The sequence below is a fragment of the Onychostruthus taczanowskii genome, unplaced genomic scaffold (genome assembly GCF_017590055.1).
Source record: "Onychostruthus taczanowskii isolate IOZ18803 unplaced genomic scaffold, ASM1759005v1 scaffold2, whole genome shotgun sequence".
Lineage (NCBI taxonomy): Eukaryota > Metazoa > Chordata > Aves > Passeriformes > Passeridae > Onychostruthus > Onychostruthus taczanowskii.
The window spans coordinates 7,346,693-7,358,844 of NW_024499239.1; the positions used below are offsets into that span (position 1 = coordinate 7,346,693).

The following is a 12,152-nucleotide window of genomic DNA, read 5'->3' on the forward strand; positions in this document are numbered from 1 at the left end:
CTTTTGATGCACTAAGCAAGAAGGAAACCATTCTAGAGCAAGGCTTGGCACATGTCCAGATGAGCCAAAAGCATCAGTCTTTTTCCAGGAGCAAGATTCCATCTGAAACTCAGCATCTTGCAGTGCAGAAAAAGGGAACAACATGCCAAAAAGCTTTTGTGGCCAAGGGACTTGGGGAGGAAGCCTTGGAGCATTTTCTGTAAGAGACAGCACCTTCCTGGATTACTGCTTTGTGATTTTTCCTGCAGGTCACTATCAGCTGGGTGAAACTGTCCCAAAGGATGCCTGTGTCTCACACACTGGCAGGGCAGTGCTGCAGGCAGTGAGAGCCAGTGCAGCCCATGGGCTGCATTCTCCATGCAGGAAAGGTTCAGGTGGCAGCACATTGCAGTGCTGCCCCACTGCCTCCCGTCCCTGCTGTGCCCTAATGTGCCATTGCAGGCTGGGATGCAGGGAGAGGGAGGGGCCTCCAGCTTCACTGTGTTTCTGCTTGGCTCTGCCGTGTGGAATTGCTTTCAGATCTCCTGCTCTGATCGTTTTGTGTGGCTTGGGGTTTTTTTAACTATTATTGACCAGGCTTCAGGTTGCAAAGCACTTAGATGGAGCAACCACTTGTACCTGTTACTGGGCAGCCCTTTTATGTTGCAAGGGCTCATGAAGAGCAAAGTCTGCCATTCAGTTAGATACAGGCACAGTTCTTAACTGCAGGACAGTGTCTGAATTTTGTACAGAGCAGGAAGGCCAGCAATCCATTTGCCACAGTCTCTGATTCTCCCTGGATAGCTTCAGTGTAAAATTCTTCAATTCATGGAGCATTTAAAATGAATTTTAAAATTGGCCATCCATGCTACATTAAACCCTGCTCAGAATATTTACAGACTTTTATGTACAGAAATACTTGAGTTTATACTAGGCCTGTGGCTTAGGAATATCCCTGCTATCTTTACACCACTGAGAGCTTTGCTGGTAATTATTTATGTGTAAAGCAGAAAGACACTGAAAAGAGACTTCAGGCATAAGAGACTGGAGCAAAGTCCCAGAGAAATCTGAAGGTAGCAAGAGGGTCACACAAAGTAGGAATGAGCTGTGGTTGCTCGGAGGACATGAAAAAGCAGAGGTACAAGACCAGCAAACAGAGAGTCTGGTATAGCAAGGATGGCAGCTGGCAAAGCCAGGCTTCTTCCTGGCTCAGTGTGTATCACTTCGACTTTTTCAGAAGAGCTCCAACTCTTAAGCAGCCTGAGAACAAATAAACCTAGTTGTTTATCCTTCATAAATGCTAGAAAGCATTCCTTCATCCATGCTAGAGAGCTATACTGTGCTGTTGGTGACTAGGCAGTACAGTGCAAAAATCCCTTTTGTAGGGCAGCTTTATTTAACTTTTGAAAAAATAAGGTCAGAAATTTAGGGCAATTAGTGTGAGCAAAGCTCAGCAGGTTCACATCTCCCTTATGCAACCAGATCTCTAATTACTATCTGCATATTTTAAACACTTCATACAGTCTTTGAAATATGATTTTTCTCTGACTACAGTGTTGTATGCTGTTTCATGGGGTTTTTTAGCAGTTAAGAGCTGCGTATGTTTTCTGTCTTAATATGTAATTCTCCACTTCATCTTCAGTAATATATTTGAGTAAATTTTGCTGTTTATTTACAATTGGAATTGCAGAATTATTTGAGTAAGTTGCATAGTTAGGAAACCGTAATGAGCTTTTGAATTATATAGATTAAGCACCAAACTTTAGATATATATTTCATGGGTAAGCAGTTTACTACATTTGTAGACCTGCTTTGTCGAAGGCATGTATTTCATACCTTGAGAGCTGAGACATATGCCTGTTAAACTGAAGTAGGACTTGCAGCTTTGGAAATACAACTGATTCTAATGTCATCAAATTTGTTTTGCATGTTTCTAATGTGTCCATTTATCTTCTTTACACAGAGACTTTGCTTACGTGGCAAGAGACAAAGACACCAGAATTCTGAAGTGTCATGTGTTTCGATGTGACACACCTGCAAAAGCCATTGCTACAAGTTTACACGAAATCTGCTCAAAGGCAAGTGGATTTAAAATCAGCTGCATTTGTCTGTTCAGGGGTCCCTGAGCCTTTTACATGTAATCAGCAGTTGTATGCAGTTTTAGTTTAGTTTATATAACTGGCAATGAGAAACAGTGTAGAGAATTTGTAAGGGAAAGGATGCAAATGGATGGGATTATGGGAGAGTGGGCATTTAGATTTGAGAAGGATGATATGTGCTTTTGATTTGACATGTGTGTATAGAGGCCAAAGGCTTTCCTGAATAATAAAGAAGCTGCAGGTTCCAAATGGAAAAGAACACAGAGGTTCAATTAATAATAAACAAGGATGTTAAACTCCATAAGTAAACTCCATAAGACCTTGTTTGAAAGGTGTTATTCAATGGTATTATCCTGCAGGACATAGAGGAAAATAGTTGCTAACTGTTAAAATTATTAACTGTTAGAATTGTTATTTAAAAAGAATAACCCACTTAGTCATGTACCCTCTGACTTATTTCAGATTTCAGAAATAGGATTATAAAAGGAGTAGATTGTAGTTGCTGCCGTACTATATTTTTTTCAACGCTTTATTATCACTGTCTCCTTCAGATTATGGCTGAACGGAAAAATGCTAAAGCTATGGCTTGCAGCTCATTGCAAGACAGGACAAATGTCACCCTTGATGTTCCTCTGCAAGGTACTGTGTGTTACAGCTGTATCCTCAGGATGGTCCTGTTTTAGATAGGTTTTGTTTCTGATGCAGATTTTGCAAAAATGCAGCATGCCAGGTGGAGAAGTCAAGAGTGTATTCCTGCTTTTTAATTAATGTATCTGACTGATTGTAATCTCTTCCTGTATTACTTTAAGTATTTTTTCTTGGTTGTGGTCGCAGTTATGGAGTCCAGCTCAGTTATGTCCACTTGTGCATTTCCTCTTTTATTTTGAAATTCAGGTGTTTCAAACACAGTCCTACTTATTTGTGGCTACTAAGGATATTGTCTTTTTCAAATCAAAATACCTCCTGACTTGAGACTGCACCGGTTGGCCAAATCTGCCTTAAAACCAGAATATATTCCAGTTACTCACTTGGATTCAGAAGTGTCATAGGAGTACTCCTCCTAGGTTTCAGCATCTATTTTAGCAACTTCTGAGGCAAGGGTACCAAGTGGGTTGTCATCCATCTTTTGCACACTTTACTGCATGGTACAAGGAAGCTGCCTTTGATTGCCATTATTTGTCATATCATAGTAGTTGCTGTTTTGAAACTATTCCAGAAGAACAAATATACTTTGCATTAGTTCTACAGCAAATTATATGCTTCTAGATCCAGCAGTTTGTACTGAATACCTTACTCCTAATCCATAATCAGCTTGTGCAATGGTCTGTGTAATGTGTACTGTTCAGGCAGTAGTATTGATTACTTGGAGACTGTGTTTAACATACTAGCAAGGATGATATTAAAGCAAATTACAGATTTTGCATAGTTGTTGCAGTGAAACTTAGGTCTATACATCTCAAAGATCCATTAATCTTTATTTTCTGCATTTTAAAATACCAGCAATATAATGTGATTTTATTCTTAGCATAGACCAAAAATTGCTTTTTTCTGCTGTGAATGCTGATTAATTAATAGAAATTGACTTTTGTTCCCATGCAGTAGATTTCCCAACACCAAAGACAGAACTGGTACAGAAGTTTCACGTCCAGTACCTGGGCATGCTACCTGTAGCTAAACCTGTGGGTATGTAACACTTCAGTGAATTCCAAAGTACTTTGCTTAAACTCTAATGGCTCATCAACTGCCAGTGCATGACTTTTGGAGGGTAGCAACTCTTCTGTTTCAGTCACATGAATCAGGCATGAAGATATCTAATATTCAGGGCATTACATGAACACGTGTTTGGCAAACAGGGTATTCTGGGAGCTGCCAAGAAGGCAGAGTGTCTTTCTACAGCTTTCTCTGAATATGAACTCTGCTACTAATGAGAAGGGCCCTAAAGAGCTGAAACAGTACAAAAGCTAAACGAGATGCTGTCCTGTTTTTTTTTGTAAGCCAGAGGCACCTGCTTTGGTCTTCCAGATGGAGAAATACAACTTCATAATACCTTCTTCCATTATCAAGTTAATTTTAATAAGGAATCCAAAACAATCTGTTTTCTATACTGCTGTGTGAAGATAAAAAAAATCTGTTATTTTTTATATATATTATTTTTCAGTATTGCATTTTATTCCCTTTTAGGAATGGATACTCTGAACAGTGCCATTGAAAGTCTAATGGCTTCCTCTAGCAAAGATGACTGGTTGCCAGTTACCATGAACGTTGCTGATGCTACTGTCACAGTCATCAATGAAAGAGTAAGGCAGACTGTGTCCTTTAAAACACAATTAAAATAATATGAGTGTTGAAATCCAGAAGCACAGAAATGCTAGTAGCGTTAATTTAAAATAAAATTCATTTGCTTATTTTGCATTTTATTTCTTTCCAGAATCTGCAGAGGCTCTTACTGCTCATATCAGTTTCAGTTTTGTTTATCATTCCAAGCATGTTCTCAGAAATAAATTATTATAAATACTCATTAGAGAATACAATTCAGTGTTTGCCTTTCTAGGAATTTTGAGCCTAAAGTGTTGTAGGTTAAGCCCAAAGTAGTAGCAATCCTAAATTCCAAACTGCATTTGCCTTACTCTTGGTATGGAAGCCAAGAGTAATATAAAAATATGTGTTACAGAAGAAAATGTAGAGCATTTTCCATAGAGTTTAATACAGTGAGACTTACTAATGCTCTATTTTATATATGTCTTTTGATGAGGTACTAAACCAACATCTCTATAACATACCAGTGATGGGGCAGCATGTTTTGGAGTCATTATACTCATGTTGTTTTGTTTCTTCACAAAACAAGCAGCTTCCAAAATGTACAGCATTTTAAAATTGTGTGGCAATGCTCGAAGCCTCGGTGACAGCCTAGAAGGGGAGATCCAGCCCAGGCATGCTTGGTTCAGCAGATAGATAAGCAGGAGTTACAATACTGTATCAGGATATCCTCCCATTTAATCAAAACTGAAAGTTCCAGAGTATCCAGTAATAATGATCAATCCTTTGGCTCATGCCCAGAATGAAGAGGAAGTCATGGTGGAGTGCCGTGTGCGGTTCCTGTCCTTCATGGGAGTAGGCAAAGACATCCACACGTTTGCCTTCATTATGGACACAGGAAACCAGCATTTTGAGTGCCATGTTTTCTGGTGTGAGCCAAATGCAGGCAATGTATCAGAAGCTGTTCAGGCTGCTTGTATGGTAAGTGACCTTCTGCAAAGGCATCCAATAGCACTTTAGATTTTCACTGTCTCCATAAATTAGCATTTTTTCAAATTTGTAATTATATTAATTTTAAGACAAAAGAAAGATAAAAATAGGAATTAATATTATGATATATTTAATAAATTAAAATCCAAATATTTTAATGTTTGAAGCACCAGCTTAGTGAACAATGCCACTTCAATTATTTTCTCTCCTAACCTCTGCAACATCTATGTAAATTAGAAATCTTTTCTTTCACTACACAAATTATCTAATGCCAAAAACCCATTTTGCTTGGAGTCATGTGATGAAATCCAGACAATAATCCTTTTTCAAGGATAACTTAACCCAGAAAACTTAATTCTCGGTTTTCAAATGGGTATTTATATGATTTATACCCATATTTGTTGTGTGCTGATGGACAGTTTCTGCCCAAACATTGGCAGACCAATTTTCCATTAACTTCAGCTGAGCTTTTTGTCACAGTCAAAGGAGATATTTGACAATATTTAAAGAGAAAATACTAGAAGTGTATTTAAAATGGCCTGTGAAGTTAGTTGATCCAGGAATGATTCCAGGCTTTGCTGTGTTGCAGTTACGGTATCAGAAGTGTTTAGTAGCCAGACCTCCTTCACAGAAAGCCCGGCCGCCGCCGCCGCCCGCAGACTCGGTGACCAGAAGGGTTACAACCAACGTAAAAAGAGGAGTCCTGTCTCTCATTGACACTTTGAAACAGAAACGTCCGGTCCCTGAGATGCCATAGCTGCTTCAGAGAGAAGATTCTCCTGCCGTTTGACTGAAGATAGCAGTAGCTACACTAAGGAAATGAATGGACGATGTCTGACCTTCCATTTCAGTTGCTGATGCTTTCTCTTCAGAGAATTTACCCCTATCGAAACAATGTTAGACAAGCATGTTCTCTCGTTCTTGCCACCATCATGTGATATGAAAAGAAGCATGAATAATTTTTTTGCTGTCAGTGAGTTACATCATGGGCAATGGAAGGTCTGTTTGATTGTAAATACATGAACGTTACCTAAACTCACGCAAAAAAGAGAATATGGCCACGTCCCTCCCAGTGAACTCATGCTAAAGTCCTTGGAGTGAATGATGCCTGAGTTAAAAATTTCACCTTCTTGAGCTGGATTTGTCATAAACCAATCTTAAATCCTACAGCACTTTGCTCTGTTTTCAACACTGGAATAGGTATCAAGTATTAGCAACCATTGAATTACTGTAGATTAAATACCAAGTTTTATTTTTTACAGAACTGCATCTGTTAGTTTTAAATTGTTTGTCAGCATTGGTCTAGCAACTACTTTAACATCTCCCTGACATGTTTTTGAATCATAGTGTCATTATGTCATCTTCTGGTTACACATTATGGTCTTACAGAAGAATTTTGTTTAAAACCAAACCAGTGATGAAAAATCCAGAAGTGTTTTCAGTAATTGAGTTGCAAGGTGATCCACTGAAGCTTTTAAGCTTTAAACACACAAATTCAACTGCTGGCTGTTAAATTTATTCTCCTAAATCTATCATTAATTCATCAAAAATAGTTTGTTTCATGGAGGGCTCAAACCAATCAGGAATAAGAAGAAGTAGTAGTTAGTGATTTTATTCTCTTAAAACTGTTATAGAGACTAAACTATACCTTTTCTACACAAGTGTTTGAGGAAATGTTCAGTTCAGTGTTTGGTTGCATAATTCCCCCTTCCCCTCGAAGTTTGTTGCTGAATACTTAGCATGGCAGAAGAAGAACAATTTCATTTCTTGTTATTTACAATACTTCCTGAAATTTATTTTACTTTTAATGCTCTTGTAACAAAATAAGAAGAGAGTTGTTTTTTAACAGGGTGGTGTTTCAGATAGTACAATTGGATTTCACTGCTTTTGCTCCAAAGACTTCATCTAATTTATTTGCTTTACAGAGCTGCAGACCCTCAAAATCATTGAGCAAGCATTGCTCTCAAAACTGCACCTCAGGCTGATTTTGAAATGCAGTCATGCATCTTCAGTCTCTTCCTTGGTCATCTTCCATCTAAACCTGCAGATTGGTACAGATTTTGGAAATGGAACATTAAGTATGTTTAACTAGTGTTAAAAATGTTTTGCCTCCATTTATAGCTAGGTTCCAAACTGTAACTGTCTCCCAAATCTGCAAATCTTGTGATAAAGGAGCACTGGCAAAGTTCTTGTTACAATAACTCTTTTTTATTTTAATATGCAAGAGACTGTTATAAACAAACTATTTTCTTTTTTATTTCCTTGTTTGAAGAAATTAATGACCACACCTGGCAAAGTAACTTAAGAACACAACAGGAAAATAATGATGATTCAAGAAATTTCTGCACTGAAAAATGCAGGAAAATCATTACCAAACTCAGTGTGATGTATGAGCAAGTGTCAGGTGAAGGCTGGCTATGCAACTATTGTAATTAAATTTAGCTTTCTACAATACCCTCTGAAGAGCTGATCCTCTACGGATCTCAGATCTCTTCATGACCACGATCCTGCACCTCAGGCACTGAAGCAACTGTGTCCCCTCCCAAGGCTCACGCTCTTGCCACGTCCTTTGCACCACCTCTGTTGCCTGTAGAGCTGGAGAAGCTGCTTATGCTGAGTACACAGGGAGAGCTGGAGGGGAGGGGGTGCAAACAAACCCACCCCTTCAGCAGTACCTGTGGGTGAACTGACCACAGGGCCAGATCACAAAGCATGGGGATGGCAGCTTGCATATAGCTCCTGTGGTTCCCAGTGCTGATCCCAGTCACCTCTGTTAGGAGCAGTGTAAAACTCACTTCCTAGCACAGAATCACACAACTGTTTGGTTTGGAAGAGACCTCAAAGGGTGTCTAGTTCCAAACTGGTTTTCACCAGACAAAGCTGTCCATTCAACCTGGTCTTGAATATTTCCAGGGATGACTGCTCTCAAACTGTGGTGGCTAACAGGTACCCTTAGGTAGGATTGTGAAGTTAAAGAGATAAAAGTTTCCTTGTTTGTCATTGTGCTAGTGATTCACATTTTATTTTATTTTATATTAAATACTTTGACAGTGTCTTTTTAAAGTTCCTGCTGACAACGTCGTGATTTGGGATTGGCAACTGTTGTACAGCAGTCAATTAATTTTAAACAGTGTAATTAAATTTTGTCATTGCATCTGCACCATGCTGGTTGTCCCCAAGAGAGATCCAGACTCTCCTTAACTAAACCAACACTTAGCAAACAGCAGTGTAAAGGTTCTACATCTTTGTTGTCAAGGCTAGGAACATCTGGTTAGCTTTCATTAGCAATGGATGCAACTGCAGGCAGGGCTGAGGAGACAGAAAGGTGTTTGAAAAGCTGTACATCACTCGCCAGTGTATATTTTAAGAGGTTTATGTCTGTTAACAAAATGCTGTTGATTTTGCAAATATTTAATTAGTGTGCTTGATTATTTGACTATATGCGGCCCTTTTGCTTCAGTAGAGCTCCTAATTTTCCAAAATATTTAATATACACCCAGGTGTTTGCAGAATCAGAGCCTAATATTGCAAAGCCTACTATCTTTTGTTTCACAATATATTCAGACACTCTTTTTACCATGGCCAAAAAAAGTATGTATGAGGGGTGTGTGTGTGTTTGTGTGTTTTTGAGCAACTGCAACTGTTCTAGTTGATGTTATAGCAACCCTTCAGTTATCTATGCATTTTTTATAATACCTAGTGATTCTGTAGGCCGGCAGCCATGTTCACTATGCCTTGTATGTCTGATGCCATATTCTAACTTAACCTGTTAAATACAGCTTAAAATATTTTTATTTTATTTATTCTATTTTTACTGAAATATCCTGCTTTATTATGTTGATGTATTGTCTTTACTGGATGTGCTCTTGTAACATTTTCCACTCTGTATACTATAGGTTGCCTAAAAAAAGGCAGGCTTTGTAATTATTTATAGTCACATTTTTATTGAAGTCTGTAGAAGAATCATGTAAAGCAAAGCTAACTTGGTAATTTTTTTTCAATGCAAGTAGTAAGTTAGAGGTATCATGTGTCAGTCAGTCATGTCATTAACACGCCCCCTTGCAGAAGCAAGGAGATTTATATTCACAGTCAATGACTAATAGATAAAAGCCTTTCTTTTGAAATCTGTAGTGCTGGCTGTAGGTTTTATTTAAGCCACTTACTGTTTCATTTACAGGGCAGCAAGGAGGTGTGGGAGATGCAAGGCTATGGAGGCCACCTACAGGGTAGTTAACTGGGAATAACAAAAATGGCATAGGAACAGCACGAATCCATTCACAGTAAAACGAGGTTTAGTGATACACTTCCCGTGCAGAGTCACCTGTACTTGCAGAAATATTATGCCCTTCAGTGGCAGAGGAACAACAATTGTGGAGTATCTAATAGCTCACACCAGTGCTGTCACTAAGGGTTCTACATTTCTTAATTTTATCAAGCATTTCATAGATCGTTTACCATGGAATCTAAAAGTGTTGGTGTATCACCCATGGAAAAGAGAACATTCTCATTTCAAGAGCCAGTGTGGCTCAGCACTTCAGCATTACCCCCGAATGCATTACTCCTTTCTTGGGCTCATTCATTAACACATTGCCACAACGTGTGCTGTCCCGTCAGCCCATGCAGGTTTGATTTAACAACAGTCAGACAGAAGGAAACACAACACTGTTTATTAGCAGAGCCCAGTCTTACATAAAAGTACATGACTGACAACAAAAAGGACAATTTTCCCTGCTGTTGACCACTTCTCCATATTTAAATGTAATCTGTTCTGAGAATAAATTTAGCTGCATAAAGTGATTGTCTCAACTGTTACTGCTCCATGAAACTGCAAAATTATTTTCAAAATGGTGGCTGAGGGAAGGGAAAAACATACTGGTGGTTTAGAGGCAATAGCAGTACTATGAGGAGTTTTGTATCTGGAAAGCTGAAGCAACAGTTTCTAGTTGAAAATTACAAATAAACAACTGGATTACAGAAAAATAGTTACATAAGATACAGTTTTACTGTAAAAAGACTGTTATAGGCATCTACCTGCAAGCCATCTGAAGTCAGTCCCAGGTGTTGCCACCATGTGATGGTCCATGCTTACAAAGTAAGCTGCTGACCTGCAGCTGAAATATTCACTCTCTGATATTCTTGGTAAGACATCAAGATTCTGACTGGTTTAACCTCCACACTGTGTCAAAAATGCAAATTTCTGAAAGCAAGATGAGTCCAAGTGTGGGACATCATGGCACATTCTAGGTAAGTAGCCCAGAAATTCTGTTATTAGACACATGTATGTTGTTTTACAAGTAATTTCAACTTTAATAATGAATGATACAGATCTTGATTTTTTTTTTTTAAATCATTATTTAACTGCAGAATCTCTTAAGTTTATTTTAAGAATTTAACAACCATATTGGGAAAAAAAAAATCTCCATAGTGTCCATTCCTTCCATCCAACATGCAGAATCTCTCCTTCTCCTAGATGGTTTTGAATTTTTTTTTTTTTCTGATTCTACACATGGCATGTGTATGGGTCTAAATCTATCCTTACAGGTTTGTTCAGAAATAAGAGTAAAGTTCATTGTGTTACTGGAACAGGCAAGGAGCATGGGTTGCTCACAGGGATATGCAGAAGGTGAGGGATGTCTTTGTATAGGACAGCTGGCTCAGATTAAAATGCTGTAAGAAATTGTCACTGATTCAGTGAAGCAAGGACATTCATCAGATGAACAAGAGCCTGCTGTCTACACTGCTGGGGTAATATCATTCACATCCTCTCTTAAAAAGGTACTGCTGATCCAGTCACTGACTGGTGTGGGTGAAGACAAAATAGAGATGTTATAACACTTTCTCTGCATTATCTAAATCCAGACCCATATGTCAAATTGGTTAAGTCCCACACTATAGTGGTGATGTTCCTGGCAACATTCCTCCCAACTATCTGAAATGGTTGCCTAGAGGAAAATTTCTGGGCCTCAGAGACCTTTCTGTATTGCTGTGCTGTCTCTTTCGTTTTTACAAGTTCTAGATACAAATCAGATTTATTGTTGAAAGTATCTCTGTGCCTCCTTTTATCCTCTACTCAGATTACACAACAGTTGTAGATATTTTACAGTTATTTTATCTTTGCTAGCAAAAGGGAGCAGCTTAGAAGCCCACAGCTGTTTCCAAAGACAGGCAGCTACTCTTTGTCCAGTCAATATTCAGCTGACTAGTGGTAACATTTGTAAAAATGTTACTTTGACACTAGCAGCTCTTTTCAACTAAGAAAGTTGCTCTTTTCAACTAAGTTTATGTTAAGAAATTGGTAAAAAGCAGTTATGAACCATGACATAGTCTGATGTGACATTATGATGACAATTCAGTGGTTTTAGCATGAGAATATTTGATCTGTTTTTCACTGTTAGTATTTCAGTGCACACTTCAGAAGAAACAAAGAGAACACACTAGACAGCCCATGCATGGGCTTTAATGTATTTGGCCAGTTTCCTGTACAAAAGTTCACGTCTGGTTTTAGAAATACAAGGCTTATTTTCCATGCATCAGTCTTAAGTGGAAACTCACAAAAATGGCATCTAGCACTTGTAAAGAAAGGCCACTTTAAAAAAATTCAGCTCACCTTAAAAACATCAATTTGAAACTGATTACCTGTACAGGTTTGGATACAGTGAGGGGTTGGGTGTATCATTTAACTGGTCACTTCAAAGTCTATAGCAAGAGGCTATACTTTTTTGACCTCACTTCCCTCAACAATCTATCAGCCTTAGGCAGCTGAATTCCATTCACTTAAAGTGTGATTACTGGATGAAAAGTTACTATCTAACATGGATATTTCTATAT

General features: G+C 38.4%; 1 protein-coding gene across 7 annotated transcripts in view; it reads left to right on the forward strand.

The window, feature by feature from the left end:
* APBB2 (amyloid beta precursor protein binding family B member 2) overlaps window positions 1–10,117 on the forward strand; it is a 166,931-nt gene extending 156,814 nt beyond the window's left edge. For all 7 annotated transcript variants that reach the window (XM_041402727.1, XM_041402731.1, XM_041402732.1 and 4 more), the window contains 6 exons: window positions 1,943–2,057; window positions 2,630–2,717; window positions 3,678–3,761; window positions 4,260–4,375; window positions 5,136–5,315; window positions 5,914–10,117. In XM_041402727.1, coding sequence (XP_041258661.1) covers window positions 1,943–2,057; window positions 2,630–2,717; window positions 3,678–3,761; window positions 4,260–4,375; window positions 5,136–5,315; window positions 5,914–6,081 — 751 coding nt within the window. In that variant the 3' untranslated portion in view covers window positions 6,082–10,117. The remainder of the gene's footprint in view (window positions 1–1,942; window positions 2,058–2,629; window positions 2,718–3,677; window positions 3,762–4,259; window positions 4,376–5,135; window positions 5,316–5,913) is intronic.
* The last annotated feature ends 2,035 nt before the right edge of the window (window positions 10,118–12,152 follow it).